The 20,822-nt window shown below is 36.2% G+C and overlaps 1 protein-coding gene across 4 annotated transcripts in view; it reads left to right on the forward strand.

Annotated features, from left to right (window-relative positions):
- LOC123317996 (glutamate receptor ionotropic, kainate 2) overlaps positions 1–18,554 on the forward strand; it is a 227,011-nt gene extending 208,457 nt beyond the window's left edge. For all 4 annotated transcript variants that reach the window (XM_044904641.1, XM_044904642.1, XM_044904643.1 and 1 more), the window contains 2 exons: positions 7,330–7,448; positions 18,112–18,554. In XM_044904641.1, coding sequence (XP_044760576.1) covers positions 7,330–7,448; positions 18,112–18,294 — 302 coding nt within the window. In that variant the 3' untranslated portion in view covers positions 18,295–18,554. The remainder of the gene's footprint in view (positions 1–7,329; positions 7,449–18,111) is intronic.
- The last annotated feature ends 2,268 nt before the right edge of the window (positions 18,555–20,822 follow it).

Raw genomic sequence — 20,822 nt, forward strand, 5'->3', positions numbered from 1 at the left:
TCATGTATTCCGCACAAATGGAGATACGATTTGGTCCTTCATGATGATCTACCTTCATCACGTCATACCTCCCATTAGATTTCACCTTTGTGATTTCATGTGGTCCTAGGCATTTTTTGCGAATTTTAATGCTTGTTCCAAAATGTGTTCTCTTCATAGCTATCAAATCTCCCGTGTTAGCTGTGGTTTCCTTCTCCTCGGATTGTGAGTTTTTCTGTTTTCTTCCTGTACATCTGAAATATACTTGTTGCACTCTGATCCAAGTATTCCTCTGAATTCATTATGCCCCTTCTTCATAGCCTTTTTTTAGTAATTCTTGCTATTCTGATATTTTCTTCTGGAGCTATAAAATCACTTCTTCGTAGTGTTCCGTCTTAAGTTTCTTCTCTTGTAATTTCTGGATACATTCATTCGAACATGGCTTAGCCTATTCCTTCCTGTTATTGAATAGATTTATTGAATTTTCATGCCTCCAATCATTATTCCCATTGTATCCTTCTAATTATTTTTCCAACGTTTCATCTTTCTTCAAATCACTTTTACTTACAGTACCAATTTTGTCACCTTTTTCCTCTTTGTTCAGCTTCAACACGAAATTTTTCTTTTCTTCCTTGAAAACGACAACTTCATCGTCTATTAGGATAACATCTGCTTGAAGCAAAATATCATTTCGAACGATCGACTGGAAATTCAATGTTCCTTTGTGAATGACATAAATTCGTAAGGTGAGTTCTTCACCTTTGATGAGAACATCCTTCTCAAATAAACCCATTGTTGAAACGGTTCTCGAACCGATACCGAACATTTTGTTGACACATGACCAAAAGTAGAACAGATGAAACTTTTCACTTTTTCAGGACATACGTTAGTAAAGTGACCTGCCCTTCAAAATTGAAACGATGCCTTGACGTTTCTTTCTTATGTTTCGAATCACCTTCAATTTTTTCAGTTTCTCTTTTCCATTCCTTTCCACATTTATTATCTCCATCTTTTCTTTGCTGTTGCGTTGATTTGTGACTCTTTCCTTTGAATTCACTGAAATTCCTCGATCCGTATAAAATAATCAGGAGTGTCACCCTGAACACCTTCAATAATGTATTGAATCGCATTTTTTTTAATCTTCTTCTTCCAGTGCCTATCCGTTCCGGATGTTGATCATACATGCTATCTTCACCTTGCTGACTGCTGCTCGGAATAGCTCGGTAGTGTTCACATCATACCAGGTTCTGAGATTTTTCAACCATGAAATTCGTCTCCTTCCAACACCCCGTTTTCCCATCACTTTGCCCTGCAATATGGTCTGCAGTAACTGAAATCTTTCTTCATTTCTCATTATGTGCCCAAGGTATTGGAGTTTCCGAATTCTCACAGTTTCTACCACTTCTATGTTTTTACCCAACCTTCTGAGAACTTCCTGGTTAGTTATGTGATCTATCCACGATATCTTCAAGATCCTCCGATACAACCACATCTCGAATGCCTCAAGCTTCTTTGTTGTGGCTTGAGTGAGAGTCCACGACTCTACACCGTAGAACAAGACGGAAAAGACATAACAACGCAGGAGTCTTATTTTGGTGTTCAGTGCTATGTGATGGCTTGTAAACAAACTTTTCATCCTGCCGAAAGCTGATCTGGCTTTCTCAATTCTGCAGCGTATTTCCCGCGAATTATCCCATTCTTCATTCCCATTTGTTCCAAGGTAAGTGAAGCTACGTACTCGTTCTATTGGTTGTTGATTGATGTTAAGCTGACCAGTATTTATGTATTTTTTTTAATATTGACCATTTTATGATTCTTTTCTCTGACGGAACGAAAAGCGAACGAAGTGAAGCCAGAGATTTTTTTCCGAATATTATCATCTGGAGTTCGTTCCACTCCATTAATTCAGAAATTTCCTCAAAATCTTATATCTACTATCCTCCACGTCTCGGAATGTTAATGCAAACGAACCCGTCATTTGCGTCTCTCGAATCGATCTACTTTTTGTGGTTTCGTCATTTTCATCCTCTTCTCCATCAAAACCCTCTTATCCTGAAACATCTTCATCATCTTCCAGACTTAGAGGTAAATTGTTTGAGTGGCTCAAGTCTTTCCTTTGAAACCGAAAGTTCCGAGAGAGTGGGAAATATCTATTCAGATACAGAAAGGGCTGTATCATCAGGTGTACCGCAAGGCTCCGTGTTACCAGTCTTCTTCCTGCATTATATATCGGATATACCATCAGGCCTCAGGTCGATCTGTTCCATGTTTGCTGACGATGTCAAGCTTTACAACTTACCAACTTCTCTCCTCTCATCTTCTTCAAGCGGATCTGGATCTACTTTCTCCATGGTGACTGGTTGTTACCTCTTAACAAAGAAAACTGTTATGTGTATCCTAGACCATCGACGGACACCATCTGCAGACGGTAACTAGACATCTCGATCTTGGTGTAACTGTTAATACATATCTCACCTGGTCGGATCATATTTCAATTGTTGTTGGGAGCCAAAGCAAATAACATATCTTCTCTGAAAGTCCTTCACGGGGTCTGATTGTAGTGTGTACAGTTTCCTCTTCAAAACCTACATCCGCCCCATAATCGAGTACGCTGTACAGGTCTGGTGGCGTTCAACCAGATTTGATATAAATACACTTGAATCTCTTCAACTTCAAGCTTCTCGTTTACTCAAACCATCCTATTGAGAATGATTGGCCATTTGTGGATTTGACAGCTTTGCCGATCATCGTGAACGGGGAGACCTCATATTTGCTTGCAGGGCTGTGGATGGTCATCTTGACGAGGATTCCCGAAAAATGTTCACGTTGATTTCCAACAACCTTAGAGGTCATTGTTTGAAACTTTCAAAAAAACCCTACAAGATTACACCACCTCTTCATAAACTTTTTAGGGTTTTCACTCCCAATCTCTGAAACAAAATCAATTAAAAATGAAATCAACGATTTGCTCCTGCGTAAATTCTTGCACTAATTTGTCAGGAGCAAATTAACTGGAAAAAATTGTTGCCTGACAATGAACTCAAAATAAATAACGTTGAAATTATAATTCTTTGTAACGTTTCAGAGTCTATATCAGACTCCTTCATCAGACGAAAAAATCTACTTTTGAAAATCTTCTGAATTGTCGCTTTTTGTCTGACATTAATTGTCAACACACAGAAACAGAGACTGCACAGAAACGTTGATTCATTTAATTTTGAAATTACCGGATGACAGTTCCTTCTTTAGTAAATTGATCCAAATATGATCCACTCCTACCGAACAATTTGCCAAATTATTATCCTGATCTAACAGAATACACGCAGACTCTTTAATTTTTCGTTTAAAATGGTCTGGTTTGAAGTTCAACATACGAACGGTTTTCAAAACGCAAAATGATTTAAGATCTATATTAACAAAAACTAAACCTTTGAACGAAAAACAAAAATCAAAAAATTGTATTTACAACATACCCTGTATTTGTGGTAAAACTTATACAGGTGAAACGTCCAGACCTCTAGAAATAAGAAAACGCGAACATAAAAATAATATTAAAAATAGAGAAATTATAATTCTTTGTAACGTTTCGAAGTCTATATCAGACTCCTTCATCAGGCGAAAAATCTATTTTGGAAAATCTTCTGAATTGTGGCTTTTGTTTGACATTAATTGTCAACACACAGAAACAGAGACTGCATAGAAACGTTCTTTAGTAATTTACTAAAGAAGGAACTGTCATGCGGTAATTTCAAAATTAAATGAATCAACGTTTCTATGCAGTCCCTGTTTCTGTGTGTTGACAATTAATGTCAAACAAAAGCCACAATTCAGAAGATTTTCAAAAATAGATTTTTCGTCTGATGAAGGAGTCTGATATAGACACCGAAACGTTACAACTTAGAATTATAATTTCAACTTTATTTATTTTGAGTTCATTGTCAGGCAACAATTTTTTCTAGTTAATTTGCTCCTGACGAATTAGTGCAAGAATTTACGCAGGAGCAAATCGTTGATTTCATTTTTAATTGATTTTGTTTCAGAGATTGGGAGTGAAAACCCTAAAAAGTTTATGAAGAGATGCAGAATCCTCCCAGAATAAATTTCAATCGATATCTGGAAGATAACACCACGTCAGAAGTTTCCATCCAATAGGATTTTCAACCACTGGAATAAGCTACCATGTGTGTGAGGATTGGAGAGTCGACTAGTAGTCCTAGAACCATTACATGCGGAGTACCTCAGGGAACGGTGCTTGCACCTGTATTGTTTTTAGATTATGTGAATGAAATGTTCAATATCGGATTGGAGGCAGATATAATTAGTTTCGCTGATGTCACGATCCTATTTTTCACGGGAGAAACATCGGAGGCAGTTAAAAAGAAGGCAGAATATGGTTTTGGTCAGTTGTTGAATTTCTTTGACGTTAACAAGCTTATGGTGAACATGGAGAAGACAAAATTTATATGTTACACCAGTGATTTTAGAAGATCTCCAACGTTTGATAGACTCTCAGCAGAAAATGAATTCACAATAGGGAAAACAGACACAATAAAATATTTAGGAGTCCTTATAGACAGCCACTTAATATGGAAGGAACAGGCCAATTTAGTAGTGAGAAAACTGCGACCGATGCTGAGCAAATTTAAAAACATCAGGCAAATATGTGACGAAGAGGAACTAAAAACCGTGTATCATGCATTGATAGAATCACACTTAAACTATGGCATACTAGCATGGGATGGAATGGCCAACTGCCACTATGCAAGAATAGAAAAAATGCAGAAATGGATATTGAAGATTATTTACAAGAAACCTATTACTCATCCAAAGGAAGATCTATTAAGGACTGCGAAACTGCTTACTACCAGGCAACTATAGACCATATTAGTGAGGTTAGAATCACTCAATTGGCGGGAGATCCATATTCAAATTTTTTTACACTGGAATCGACTTTAAGATGGAATATCGCTAGCTAGAAGTAAATGTTAATATAAAGACATGCAAAATTGGGTGCCGCCATTATCAGAGGTTGTTTTCAAGTACATTTTACATCACAAAATACTCTTATATGTCCTAAAATCAAAATTGAAAACATTATTATACGGAATATATCCGTATGTCGTAGATCATTTCTGCTATACGTCAATGATGAACCGTAACAAGGAAAATGACATGCTACGCTTGCGCGTTAGAATGATATCAGCTTCAGAGGTTAGAAACGAAATGAAGCTACGACAAACTTCCATGGATCTTGCTGACCAATTTTATATTGACCCATTATTAAAAAAATATACCATTTTATTACGAAATTTTGTTTTCAACCTGTTAAGAAAGGATCATAGAACACATTCCAACAGAAATAAATCTTAAGAAACTCGCTAAAATATCCGAAAACAGGCGAGAAGTACGCGGCATTTTTAGTCCCATAAGAAATGCATAGGGAATTCAGGGACCAGATCCACGGATGGATCGCGATTCAAAATTCCCGCCTAACCTTACTAATATGGTCTATATGCAAGGACTCTCCTCATATATCAGCACAATACCACTACACCCGTATCTGAGAAAGGCAGAAAATTGAGATATAAGCACATAAACCTGCCTAAATTAAATAAAACGAGTACTCTTAGGACATTTACCTACCTCGCTCCATTTCTGTACAACAGGTTTCCAGAGTATTTTAGGGACATTCGGTCTCATTCCAACTACAACAGGCAGATAAGACACTGGATAGAACAACAACACTGGAACTTTTGGATTGCCTTCTGGAATAGAAATAATTTTATTTAGTTATTATGGATTTTTGGTTTTCATAATTACTCACATTCAGCATTAGATTGTGACTAGAAAGAATAAAATAAGCTCACTTCCATCTATGCATAAATGCGTATGTAGATAAGTAAAGTTATTAGTTACAAGTGCTTGGCACTTTTGTGGTCTTTAAATGTTTGTTGACGATTGTGTATTGGTGGATTTATTTGTATTTTTTTCGGTTATTTTGGGTCAATACACATTATTATTATTATTATTATATTATTATCCTCTGTTGTAGAAGCCCCTTCGGTTAACTTCCAAAAACAGATACGATGAGTGGAGTGATCAACCTCGCTACTTTTCGTTTTGTCACCTGTATATTTTTGTTTATAGTCTGAAGTTTGTTCCGTTATCCACATAACCCATCTCATTGTTTAAATAAATGAATGAGAATATTCCTTATCATCCAGTGACTTCAGATCATTCATGAAACCACAAATACGTACAACCACTTCATCTTCACTACCCAAATAATCAATATTTAAAAGATAACACACAGCAATGAGATCAGACAGCTGCACTTTTTGTTTCAATTCACTAGTCTTTTGCGCAAATTTTACAAAATTCTTATCTAAATGAAAACCACGTCTCAGATCATAAATACATGGAATGGACATTGACGTGCTATGAATGTATTTGTTGTAGTTCAAACATTCGATGCTTCTCTGTCTAGCTCGACACTATGGAGAGTACACTACTCTCCATACTCGACACTAAGGCAGTGGCGTGAAATAAATAAATTTATATAGCTCCTACATTTTTGTGCAGACAATTGACGTGACAATGATGTCAGATTCAACTATCTCAATTGTGATTGGCGACACTAAGCAATTATCTCACTCCAGTCTTTGGACAACCACAAATGTTTATTTTTCATTCCTTTTATCTATGTTCCAAGTAAGACGTAGTGCCTATTGGGTTCCTAATTGCGAGTCAACGAATAAATTTGTCAACTTCGATTTTGACTTTCACTGGTTAACACCCCAGATAACACGGAATATTGTCCCCTTCTCGAAGACACTAGGGGAAGTTTGCTATTTTTCCCGTTGAAGAATAGCTGGCGCTAGAGATACCTGGGGTAAAGTCGTTACAATGTATTCATCTTAAGGCTATTATTATGTCACGAAATATCAACCAACCACGTTCATGAAGAAGCACAAGATTTGCTTTGAAGATATAAATTAACAACGTCCTTCAAACAACGATATTAGAGGCCAATTATAAAGGGGATGCCTCGCATCCTCATGATTCAAACTGGCACGCCGATTTGCAATGACGAAAAATGAATCAAAGGGAGAGTCCTTGAGTGTTTGCGGCAATATTCTCGAAAATCCATGCTTTCCAAAGTTGATGGCATGTCGTTCGAAGTCAACTGTATTTAGATAACGAAACAAAAAAAATTGTTTGCAACATAAATGTTCCAATAAAAAGACTGAATTGAAAAGTTTTTCACTATTCCCATACTATGGTAGAAGAACATCTGTCGGTCGGCTAGTGACGAGGACCTCATTTTCATGTTTCGATTCTTATTTTCAGATTCACCGTTTCGAATGGCAATTAGCGGGGCTATATTGAAGCTCCAAGAGGAGGGTAAACTACACATATTGAAAACAAGGTGGTGGAAAGAAAAACGTGGCGGTGGAAAGTGCAGCAGAGTGAGTCAAATATGAAGCTTTTGAATTTCAAAAATTCTTCTATGTTTAGTTGTGCAGATATTATTGAAATCTAGGATAACTCCTTAATTCTGAGCTAATTTTTTGTGTTATATTCATATTAAAATACATTACTATATCTGCACCATATACAGGGTGTATTTGAAGGTGAAGCTTTTTTTTTAAAGAAGTTGGAACTGGTCTAAATAGGCCAATTCACCCAAAATCACCTATACAAAACTTTTTAGATGACAATAAAAAATTTTCAATGATAACTGAAATAGATCCTAATACTACACCATTTCCAGTTGTAATTCAGAAAGCATCAATTGAAGTTCAGATAAATCGAGTTTATTTCAGAAACCGTCAATTGTATTTCAGATTAGTCAATTTGATTTCAGAAATGGTCATTTGAAACTCAGTTTAGTCACTTTTATTTCAGAAAACATCAAATGTAATTCAGATTATTTAATTTAATTTCAGAAACGATCAATTGTAAATCAGAATTAATCATTTCTTATTCAGAAACCGTCACTTGTAATTCAGAAAGTACGAAAAAGTAGGAATATTCTTCAAGGTTATGTCTGATGAATATCTCACATAGCCTATTCAAGATACACCCTGTACTACTTGTCTACACTCTAGCTAGAGGATTCATTTGATAGCTCAGTACAGGGTGATTGATTATAAATGCCCCTTCTTGCCTTTTAACATTTTCGCGCAACCCTGGAGAAAAAACAGTTTCATACAAAAGTTTCATGATTCACAGTAAATTTTTGAAAAAACCTTTTTCAAATATATATATATATTATAGAGGGTGTTGCAGAAAACCTTGGCCTTACTTCCTTGTTTTTTGTCTATGTCATCTTTCCATTCTCCTGAAAATCCTGAATAATTTTTATCATTCATAATCTCACTCTGCTCATTCTTGATTTATATGGAGCAGAAGAGGTGCAGTAGCCATTGAACGACGGAGAGGATCATTGGACCTTAATCTATAATTCTTGAATTATAGATTAAGGTTTATAATCTATGATTTCGTACAACGTTTTTTTTTCTATTCAGAATATTCAACGGATTTCTACTCCGGGGGGAATATGAGTTCATAGACGGTCAGAGAAATTGATGGATAGAGTAAATAGAGGGATGAATAAAATATCCTTGCATAGAGCCCCAGCTCCAAGGTTCTAAATGAACCATCAAAATTCTGAAGACGTTGGAGAGCATATGTTTCTCATATTTTCTGGAATGTGTAAAACGGCTGGCCAATAAAATTGATAGAGTATCGGATTTACACCATTTCCAAATGTATTTCAGAAATCGTCAATTTTATTTCAGAAATCGTCAATTGTATTTCAGATTAGTCAATTCGATTTCAGAAAGCGTCAATTGTATTTCAGATTAGTCAATTCGATTTCAGAAAGTGTCAATTGTATTTCAGATTAGTCAATTCAATTTCAGAAAGCGTCAATTGTATTTCAGATTAGTCAATTCAATTTCAGAAAATATCAATTGCATTTCAGAAAACATCACTTGTAATTCAGATCAGTCAATTATTTAATTTCAGAAATCGTCAATTGTATTTCGGAAATCCTAATTCGAAATTACACACATTTCATATAGGTTACAGAAATGGTTATTGGAAATACGGTTTATCCTCTTGAATCCCGAGATCAGACTGAAAGTGAGATAACTGTGATATTTGGAAATTCGGTTTAATGTAATGTAAAAAACATTACTGAAGTTCTTTGAAAAACCGTTAGATCTTTTTTTGGAAGACATTTTAGGGGTTCGTGATTTCGTGAATGAGTCATGGAGCATGGAGTGATTGCTTCTGGTAGTTATTGATGGTAATCTTCACAAATTGAACGAAGAAACGAACGAATAATAAGATTAAAGCAGTTCCTACATTCAATCATGAATACAATTATTGAAAAGAGAAATAACGCAACAGTATAGGCCTTCTTCAGCTGCTCGCGTAACGCGTGAATTCAGTATCATTGACATCAGATTCCATGAGTTCAGTGTTTTAACAGTGATTGCGGGAATTTGGACAAAATGTATCTCTTTTTTCAAATCTTCATTGAAAGCTTGCCAACGTTCTGAAGAAAATTTCTCTTTTTCAACTCACACTTTTTCACATTTCTATGTAATTTGAATGATATTCGTACTTTCTGAATTACAAATCATTTAATCTGAATTACAACTGGGGCCTATAACACAAACCATACAAGTGTAACAAGTCTACATATATCTCGACATACATACATATGTACCTGACATCTACATAAGTCATCCTTTTTTACATCTCTACGTACTTTCTGAATCATAAATGACCGTTTCTGAAATACATATACTTCAATCTGAATTACAATTGACGATTTCTGAAATTCAATTGACTAATCTGAATTACATTTGATGTTTTCTGAAATTGAATTGACTAATCTGAAATACAATTGACGCTTTCTGAAATCGAATTGACTAATCTGAAATACAATTGACGCTTTCTGAAATCGAATTGACTAATCTGAAATACAGTTGACGATTTCTGAAATACACTTGGAAAAGGTGTAGTCAGACAACCCTAGAGCTCTAACTTCAAGGATCAACACGAACTGTTATTCTGTCCACGATCGAGAGTATATTCCTTTTTTTTTAATTAAAATGGCCAGGAAGATTTATCTCTCCGTGCATCCATTCCATCAATTTTCTTGGAATGCCATCTTAAATTTTGGAAAAAAAGAGAAATCTGCGCTCCATTGTGAACAGAATATCTGTTCATTTTGATCGTTGGAGGTGGGGTTCTAGGCTGTCAAAATAAAAGAAAAATTTTTTTGATAACCTTCTGATACATTCCTTCATCTAACAATTTTCTTGGATGGCCATAGACTGATAATTTATTTATTATTAGACTATGGTTTCATCACAGGACGCCTCAACTACTACTGTATCGTGTGATGAAACCATGGTCTAGTAATGAATAAATTATTCGTCTGTGGATGAAACCATAAGTATAACGCTCGAAAAACGAGAAAATACCTGAATAATGTTAAAACTCATCTTGAAAATTCAACAATTTTTTTTTTTTATCACTCTGATTTGAGAGCCGGGGACATTCCAAGGATTTAAAAATGATGAAAGCAACCGAAAGGTACAAATATAATTTATCATAGTTATTTGATCTGCAATCCACTGAAAAAAGCCAATTAAACAATCAAATTTGACATCAAACCTGCTCCATTTGGCGATTTGTTCTGTTAAAGAACATAGAAATGCTTTTGCAATATTCTCGGGAAGAATATACGAATTTGATTCTCATGTATGGTTTTTGTGAGACATGTGGCTTGGCCTCCTCGATCCCCTGATCTGATACCGTTGTATTATTTTTTATGGGGAGCGCTTAAAAAATAGGCAGACATTCATTCATTCATTGCTGTATCCCGTTACCGGGAATAAATCTACAAAAAGAAGGAAAAAAAATAGCGAACAGACTTGTAATTTCTCAGTGCTAGTTCCGACTGTGTGCCCTCCTGTGACAATAGGCAGTACAGATAAACAGCAGAGAGCAACTGCGACGAAGTTATGTCGTTATTATTTGGAATCGCCACATCGATGAACACTGCTCTATTCTCATATTCATTCAGTAATATAATCCCAGTAGAGCTTGTGATGATCATTAATACAACATCTAGATGGTAATTGTAATAAGGAACCTTTTGTGACCTTAGAAGTTGGTATTTTATAGCCAATTCCTCGTGTAGAATCTTGGCAACAGCATCATGTTTATTCTTGTACTCCGTCCCCGCGAATTTCTGACATCTCGCGGTGCCGTATAGTTTCATGTGTCGCACAGCCATAACGGCAACTATCGTCCGCCGCTGAGGCATACTTGGTTGTATATTTCATGTAGTTCCTTGTTGAAATAACTGGAACTTGGATGGCAATGATGAATCCCTCCGCCATGGTTGACCTCGTTCTGGTGTCTCCCATATAAAGGCTTGCCAATCAGTTTTTGCATTTTGCTTTATTGCAGAGTGTTCGACAATTTCTATGTGATCCTGTTGCAGCTTTAATAGAGTAGAATTATCGGCATGACAAACTGCTGGATGAAGTCTTGATGAAGCAGCCTTGTTCAGGAAATATTCTCGAAGTCCTTCAATTTCCTGGGACATACGGTCGGAACTCAATATTTCCTCGACCCCCAAGATGTCATTGTAGCTCTGTTCGTTCTATTGAGCTTTCAAGGTGATGCTTTTGATGTTTCGTCAGCATTCTTCTTATTTTTCTCTATAAGCATGTTATCGGTCGATATTCAGATGTATCTTTTGTATTCCTTTTGTTTTTAGGTAACAGGTATGTTGTGCCATGTGCTGTAAATATTGGCATACTTTCAGCATTTCTATGACCTCGTTTATTGCGAGGGCTGAATCTTCATGCATTATACAAAGTGTCTCGATTTTGTAGACCATCAGGTCCAAGTGTTTTCCAGTTGATAGCTGATTTCACTTCTTCAAATTCGAAAATGTCATATTGCATCGGTTCGTAATTCAAAGCTTCAGATTTTTCATCTTCAATCGTCTGCGAAGGCTCTGCAGAACGATCTGCGGGCTGTGGGTGACCGGTGTCGAAATTGGTTGTTGCCACTGAATCCCAGAAACTGCCATGTCTCACATCTGAAATATCTGAAATAATCCGCTCCGTTGACCACCAATAATGATCTGGGCGTCACAGTGTCTCATGATTTGACCTGGTCTCGCCACGTGGCGGCTGTTGACGCAAAAGCCAGACAGATGACCTAAATGATTCAGAAATTGTTTAAGGGCTGCAGCTTGGTAACTAGTAGTACACTTTATTGCAGCTATGTGCGCCCTTTGATGGAGTATGCTGGAGCGGTGTAGTGCCCTCTCCGAAGAGTAACCAACTTCTTCTCGAGTCTGTGAAGCGTTGGAACACAAGGATTCCTTTTGGGAAGATAAGGCCAGACTATCACGCTTGTTTGAGAGTAATAAATCTCCAAATCTTTAGAAATCGTCTAGATAGTGGAGATCTTATTGTGACGTATCGGGCACTGCATAGGCTTTTTGGCGTGAATCACGATCATTTGTATAGAAGAAGTTTCCCGGAGAAAATGAAATTCTGGAATTTCCAGTAATGAAAGTTATTTTGGGTGTGTGAAATTATTGAGCGAATTAGAGCCGTTTATTCCAAAATATTTCTTATTTATCAGCAGAAACTTGTAAAAAAATTATAAATCAGATCGAATCATCCAAAAAAATTTGCCATTAGCGTAGACAGAACGCCTGACCTGCTTCATATTGACCAACAACTAACTTTCATAGTTCGTTACGTCAAAGATCGTCTTCCAATTGAAAGGTTTCTGAAATGTAGGGGACGATGGGGTAATTGCGGACGCTGAAGGAAAATTATGTATAACACTTGTAGATAATGACTTATCATTCTGATTTTATTAATTTATTAATCTTTGATTCATCAACTATAAAATCATCATTTATAATTTCACGGGAATAATGAACAAAATTGTTTCTTTCAAGAAATACAAAACCCTTTCTGTCCGTATTTACCCGAATCATTTGGGGTAAAAGCGGACGTGTGTTGGGTTAGTTGCAGTTGCATCTGTATATTTGGGGTGATTACCTTGTTCGCAATTACCCCAAATGGCATTTCAAAAATAATAAAACAAAAGTTTGAGACTAGTACAATATTTTGTTGAATGTTATTTGTGCATCACCTCCATTGAAACAAAACAATCAATAAAAATTATTCACTATTCTACATCACTTTTTCTATATAAACTACAAGCAAAATAATGAATTCTCAAAATTAGATCAAAAGTTACAAAATTTTTTGAAATGACTTATCTTGAAAACTATGAACGAGCACCAGTAGTAACTGTTTTCTTCGCACTAAAGATGATTGAAACTAGATAACTTGGTCATGATAACTGAGCGTGTTAGAAACTCGTTTTGGCCGACCTGATGTAATTATAGAGATGCTACTGTCCAAAATAAGAGTAATACAACCAATAAAAGACACAAATTTGGAAAAATTGATACACTTCTCGACCGAAGTCACTAATATCGTAACCATAATGAAATCTCTACATTCTATTGGTCATTTACAGAATCCACAATTACAAAGAGATTTAGTGAGTAAATTGCCAGACGAGTTGAAAATCAAATGGGGTGAAGTAATAATTCAAAAGAAAAGACAAAATTGTGAAACCAATCTTGAAGATTTTGCTAATTGGTTGGCTACTTTTTCAGAGGCAGCTTGTCAAGTAAGTGTTAGTAGCTTTTCTGCACATTGGGATAGATCTAAATTTCCCTGGGACAAAACGAGATCGTCTTTCTACAATGGAAGAAGTACAGAAAGAGTGTTCACTCTTCACGATGGAAGAGTTCTTAAATGCAATTATTGTGAAGAGCCCGCCCATGATGACAATTGTCCAAAAATGGAAATGGATGATATGGAAAGTAGATGGAAGGTTGTAAGATCGAAAAAATTATGTTTTTCTTGTCTCAAGAGAAATCATCAAAAACTCAGGTGTAGAAACAAAAAAATTTGTGGAAAGAATGGATGCAAACTGTCACATCATTCACTTCTTCATAATGAAATCAAGAAATCAAATGAAAACCCGATAGTATCAGAACCCGTATCTATGAATATTGTTGGTATGGTGAGAAGTGAAACTACAGTTTTATTGCGGTTCGTTCCACTCAAAATTCATGGTCGAAACGGAACTCTCAAAATTTATGCTTTGTGTGATGAAGGCTCAACAGTTACACTCTTACATGACAAGATAGCCGATCAAATTAGAATACTGGGTGAAAAACAGCCATTATGTTTACAATGGACCAATGATGACGTGATAAAGGAAGAAAATTCTACTCGACTAGACATAAACATATCAAGAATCGACAATGATGACACCTTTCTACTAAGAGGGGTTCGCACAGTTTCGAATTTATCGCTTCCTGAACAATCTTTCAATTTACATGACCATCAATATTTGGAAGGTATTCCTATTGAGAGTTATACGAAAGTGACACCTGTTATGATCATTGGTCAGGACAACATCGATTTGATCATACCCAGGCGTATCCAATCTACACCAACAAACTCAATTGTTGCTTCTAAATCTAAATTAGGTTGGTCTGTACATGGACCAATCCAATCAGACATACAAAATAGATCGGAATATCACATTTTTCATATATGTGACGAAAGAGAACCTGAACAAGATTTGAAGGATATCATGGAAAAACTCTACACTACAGAATCTTTTGGAACAATTCCTGTTTCTAAATTTGAAGTAAATGAGGAAGATACCAGAGCCAACGAAATAATGAATAGAACAATAAAACAAGTTGGCGAGAGATATGAAATAGGATTGCTATGGAAGAATGATGAATGCAAAATGCCAAATAGTTATGCTACAGCCATGCAAAGATTAAATTGTACTGAAAGGAAATGTTTGAAAGATAAATATTTAGCTGATGAATATTGTGCCAAATTTGAAGATCACGTGAGAAAAAACTATCTACGAAAGCTATCAGTAGAAGAGATTAAAAATTGTGGTCCCCGCACATGGTACCTGCCGCACTTTGCAGTGATAAATCCAAATAAGAAAAAGGTAAGAGTGGTCTTCGATGCAGCAGCAAAATCCAATGGTATCAGTCTGAATGACATGCTGCTGACTGGACCTCATCAAATGAATTCTCTTGGAGCTATCTTGCTGAAATTTCGTCAGAAAAAGATCGCCTTTTGTGGTGACGTGAGGGAAATGTTCCACAGAGTACCACAAGGTGCAATCCTAGGAAGCAGAATAGCTGCAAGTGTAACTAGATCTTTAGAAATACCAATCAATCGAGTTTATTTTTGGACAGATTCAATGTGGGTACTTGGATGGATAAGAGATAAATCGAACAAATACAAACAGTTTGTTTCCAATCGAGTTGCAGAAATTAGAGCTTCGAGTGATGTGGATCAGTGGAGATGGGTTCCTACAAGTGAAAATCCTGCAGACTTAGCTACACGACAGGCACCTACCAAACCAGACATGGAGTTCTGGATGCATGGGCCACAGTTTTTGAGAAAATCCAAACAATATTGGCCGCAAGAAGATACTAAATTAGTGGAAAAACATCAAAGTACAGCCGAGGAAAAATTTGAAAGATGTTTAGTGATACAAGAATTCGAATTCCATGGTCTTCTCCCAGAAATAAAGCGGTTCTCTAAATATACGAGGCTATTATTCGCTACTGCACGATTTTTGAGGTCTACACATATTTTCAAAGATTTGTTACGTAAAACTCAATTAAAAGACCCATCTACTATTTCCCAAGACGTGAAAAGGGTTACTGACAAGGATTTAAAAGATGCTGAACAATTATTGCTGCAAAAGTCACAAAGGGATTGCTTCTATAAAGCATTAATGGACAGTAGAAGAGGAAAAAAACTAGATCGACAAAATGCCTTATATCCTTTATGTCCAAAGTTGAGAAACAGCTTACTTGTTGTCAGTGGAAGAACAGATTTGTCACCCGTCTTAGATGAAGAGACAAAAAATCCAATAATTTTATCTCCAGAACATCACTTGACGCAACTTCTAATTCAAAAATATCATGAGAACTTTAATCATCAAGGCATTGAAACCGTCTTGAATGAGCTGAGACAAAAATATTGGATCATTAATGGACGAAGGGCTGTGAAATCTGTATTCCAAAAATGTTTGAGATGTAGAATCACAAGAGCTAAGCCAATGGTACCTATGATGGGACAATTGCCAGAAATACGATTGCAGAAAGGAAAAAGAGCATTCATCAACATTGGTTTGGATTATTTTGGACCGATTTGTATCAAGATTGGTAGAAGAAATGAAAAAAGATGGGGAGTGCTTTTCACCTGCCTGGCGGTTAGAGCTATCCATCTAGAAATAGCTCATTCTCTAACCAGTGATTCAGCAATTCAAGCTATAATGAGAATGGTCTCTAGACGAGGAATCCCTGAAAAGATATTATGCGATAACGGAACCAATTTTCATGGCGCATCGAAGGAACTGAAGGAAGCTTTACGCCAATTCAGAATGGAAGAATTGCGAGAAAATTTGGCTGTGAAAGGAATTGAATTCTCATTCAATCCTCCTGCTTCCCCACACATGGGTGGAGTTTGGGAAAGATTGATAGGCTTTGTTAAGAGAGTGATTGGAAGAGTATTATTTCAACAAACGCTTAAAGAAGAGACTTTAAAAACATTTTTCGCCGAAGCAGAATTCATTGTCAATTCTAGGCCCTTAACCAGAGTCTCATCTGAATGGCAAAGAGCTCGTTCTTTATCAGAAAGTTTCTGGAAAAGATGAATGAAAGAATATCCTCCCACACTGACGAAAAGGAACAAATGGACTAATGATAATCAATGTATCAAAGAAGGTGATTTGGTATTGCTAGCAGATGAGAATGCTCCACGATTCCAGTGGCGTCTAGGCAGGATTGGGAACGTACATCGAGGGCCCGATGGAAGGGTTCGTGTCGTCGACGTTAAAACCAATGTTGGCGAATACAGACGGTCAGTTCACAAAATTTGCCGGTTGGAAATTGAAGACTAGACTTTTTTGGCTTGGGAGAATGTTAGAATTTGAGTTAAGTTAGATTTTGTATCATTGTTGCATTTACATTAGGATCATAGTTGATAGTTTGAAATAAAAAAAGGAGCGTTGACATTTATATAGATATGACAGAAAATAAAGACTGAAAAGACGTCCGACTTTTTAATTAAAAGACTTTAGAGTTCAGTAGACCAAGAACTGAACAGAGCGCATATAGAAGGATCTAATAGATATCCCTGTGTCCGCTCTTACCCCGCGTCCGCAATTACCCCATCGTCCGCTATACATACCTATTAAATGGCAAAAGTCTGAGTAACAATTTGAATTTTCCATAGATATACTTATAGATTAGAGAAGATTGCAGAGGACGAACATATGAAAATGCTTCGTTTGTTGAACGTCATCTGCTTGAATAATAGCCATAACTTGATTTTAGAATACTTCATCTACCAATGTGAAAAGATTACTTTTGAAATATAGTACCTGATTTTCAATGATACCTCTATTGGCTACAATATCTCAATACTCGCTACGGCAATTTCTGACCTTTTTATATTGCATCATAACAATATGTATGTCTATGTTCAGGGCCTTCTTTCTCTGATTCTGACCATGAAGTTTGATAGTCCAGTTTATGGCTCATAAATCAATATAATGATTTATGAGCCATAAACTGGACTATCAAACTTCATGGTCAGAATCAGAGAAAGAAGGCCCTGAACATAGACATACATATTGTTATGATGCAATATAAAAAGGTCAGAAATTGCCGTAGCGAGTATTGAGATATTGTAGCCAATAGAGGTATCATTGAAAATCAGGTACTATATTTCAAAAGTAATCTTTTCACATTGGTAGATGAAGTATTCTAAAATCAAGTGTTTAATGAATTTTCGACAGAAAATCAGTGAACAATGGTTCATTGATCACAAGTGATTCATGAATATCATAATGCTTAAGGAAACGCGTAGATAATGATAACTTCATGTATCCATGGTTAGTTATGAAATCTGTTTTTCTTTATTTTTTTTTATTTTTCAGGACGAAGTTCTGAAAACGAGTAGTACTGCGAACGAACTTGGACTTGCAAACGTTGGCGGTGTCTTCGTCGTCCTCATGGGTGGCATGGGAGTAGCATGTATAATAGCTGTTTGTGAATTTGTTTGGAAATCTAGAAAAGTGGCAGTGGAAGAACGAGTGAGCAGTATCTTGAGGGACACTTAGCGAAAAGTGTGAACGGGTCACCCATGTGATTTGAAGAAGTGACAATGATTTTTCATTGCCTATATCAATTGAAATAATAGTAGAATTATATAACTGATAACATTTCATCATTGATTTTTCGATTCTTGTAAGATAATTTGTCAAATCAGGATTTTTGAAAATATGGACGAGATTGTATTAATTACATGTAATATAATTCGAAATCGTTATTCCCTGATTTCTCGACAATGATCCGAAATAAAAAGGATTCAATTTTTTTATTCTGTTTTTCAATGTGAAATGTATAGATCCCACTGAATATTTCGGCGCAAATATTCTGTCCCTAAAAAAATTTTTTCTGTTCCTTCGAGATTATTATACGAAAAATCATTCGGTTGATCATGAATCATCGACTGAAACAAAATAATTTTTGATGGAAATGCAGGACGGTATGAGAGCCTTAAAAAAATCCTACTTTCACGGCTACTTAATAATAATGATAATAATTTATTCAACCTTTCAGATACCACAGAGGTATATAGGAAATGTCAATTGAGTACAATATAAGTAATATACAACCACTAGTTCAGTTCATCTGCAAAAAAAGTTCCTTCAATTCATAATAACCCTTGGAACACATAATTTTTTGATCTCTTTCTTGAATATCCTTTCATTCAATGACTTAAACCTATTCGGTAAATGGTTATAGAAAGCAATTCCGGAAAATTTTAGGTGATGATTCGTATTTGGCAGTTGAGGGCCTTGGTACACATATCATATTTCCGTACCTTGGTACCTTGTTCCATAGCTATGGAAATGATAATAATAATATAATAAAGGTCTTTATTCAATTTCATGAATTAGAAATACTCAATCAACAATTGAAAATGCGAGATCCAGTACGCTTCATCTAGCGCACTGTTCAATCTAACCCATCGATTCATTGCTTCCAATTGAGGAAAAAAAATGTAGCAACATACAGCTTATAACAATTATCAAAAATAAAAGCAAGTAGTGAAACCACCCAAACGTAAAAAATAAACAATTTTAAGTGAGACGATTCTTACACACATCAATTCATCAACAATGTTTTGTTGAACCAAAAGCTTGCTGAATACCAAGGCTCGAAGACGACTCAGATTACTAACCATCCTGACTTCAGTAGATAAATAATTGACGCACCGCGTACCTTAGTATGACTAACATCTACGAAATTATTGTGTTCTAAATATAGGAGGTGTAAGCGTTCCTTTAAAACGTATATTCAAGTTGTGAACATCAGAGCGGAAAGTAATCTTATTGTAGAGTTACTGGGGAGTAAGGCCAATTAATATTTTCATGAACAATAATGTAGCATGAAGACATCTTCTGTTCTCCATATCGAGCCAGTTGATAAAACGTAGAGTGTGGCTAGTTCTGTCAAATTTTCGTATTCCGAATATGAGACGCAGACAGGAGTTCTGAAGTTTCTGTATTCTCTGCTTGTCAGAGAAGCTTAAACAGGGACCATAAACACTGTCAGCAAAATTTGAATATCGGCCTGCATGAATCTCTAGGTTTCAGGCCGAATATGAGAGGAATAATCTTTTTTTGAGTGATAAACACCCTGCTGCACTCCGACCATACGCCCCACAGGATGGTGTTGTAATTAAGGTGACTGTAAACTAGAGAATAATATATATTCAAAAGGGTTTCAGTAGAGACAGACCCCTTCAGTTAATGCAGGGCGTAATACGAACTATTGAGCGTTCGGCACAAAAAGTCTACCTGAAAATTCCACCTCAAAAACCTATCAACGCGCCGTCCCAGAAACTTGACATGTTCCACGGTGAGAAGAGAATTCCCTGCAACCCTCACAATAATTGGACTGGATCCATCGAAATCACGGTTTTGAAACTTAATAATTTGAGTTTATAACGAGCGAGTTTTTGCAACACCAGTCAAGGAATCGCTCAATGAGTTCTTCACATATATGCTTCAGTTCTTCAATACTTTTCGCCCTGACCCCTGAAGAAGCAGCATCTGCGAACAGCATCTGAATATATGCAAACGTATAGTCCGGTAAGTCATTAATAAATAATAAAAATAGCAAGGGTCCCAGAACTGACTCCTGAGGAACAACTAATGCTCACGTTCAGGTCTACAATGATAGGCAGCCATGTGGTAGCCAGAAAGCGTCATAAAAGCGATCCTCTCCGATGGACACCAATGTTCCACTACACGACTACACTAACGAAGTCTGGATTGGCCGAACTCAAAAGAACCTCAAAATTGTTCAGTTTGTTGGGGATGCTTCGGACATTCACTTGAATAATTCTTAGTTTGTCGTCAGAAGCACAAGGATTCTGTCCTATGGAAATACCATAATTAAATTTTCTTTTATTGGTATGACAGGATCGTCGAAAAAACTTGCTGACCGAAACTCCTTCCGGCCAAAACGATGGTTCCATGATAAGTGGCTCAAATTCTGCAGGAAAATATAGCTCGAATGAACAGTAAATATTTGGTTGTTCTGAGTTCAATTTTTCACAACTCAGATCGTCTTGATA

Source organism: Coccinella septempunctata, chromosome 7, assembly GCF_907165205.1.
Source record: "Coccinella septempunctata chromosome 7, icCocSept1.1, whole genome shotgun sequence".
Lineage (NCBI taxonomy): Eukaryota > Metazoa > Arthropoda > Insecta > Coleoptera > Coccinellidae > Coccinella > Coccinella septempunctata.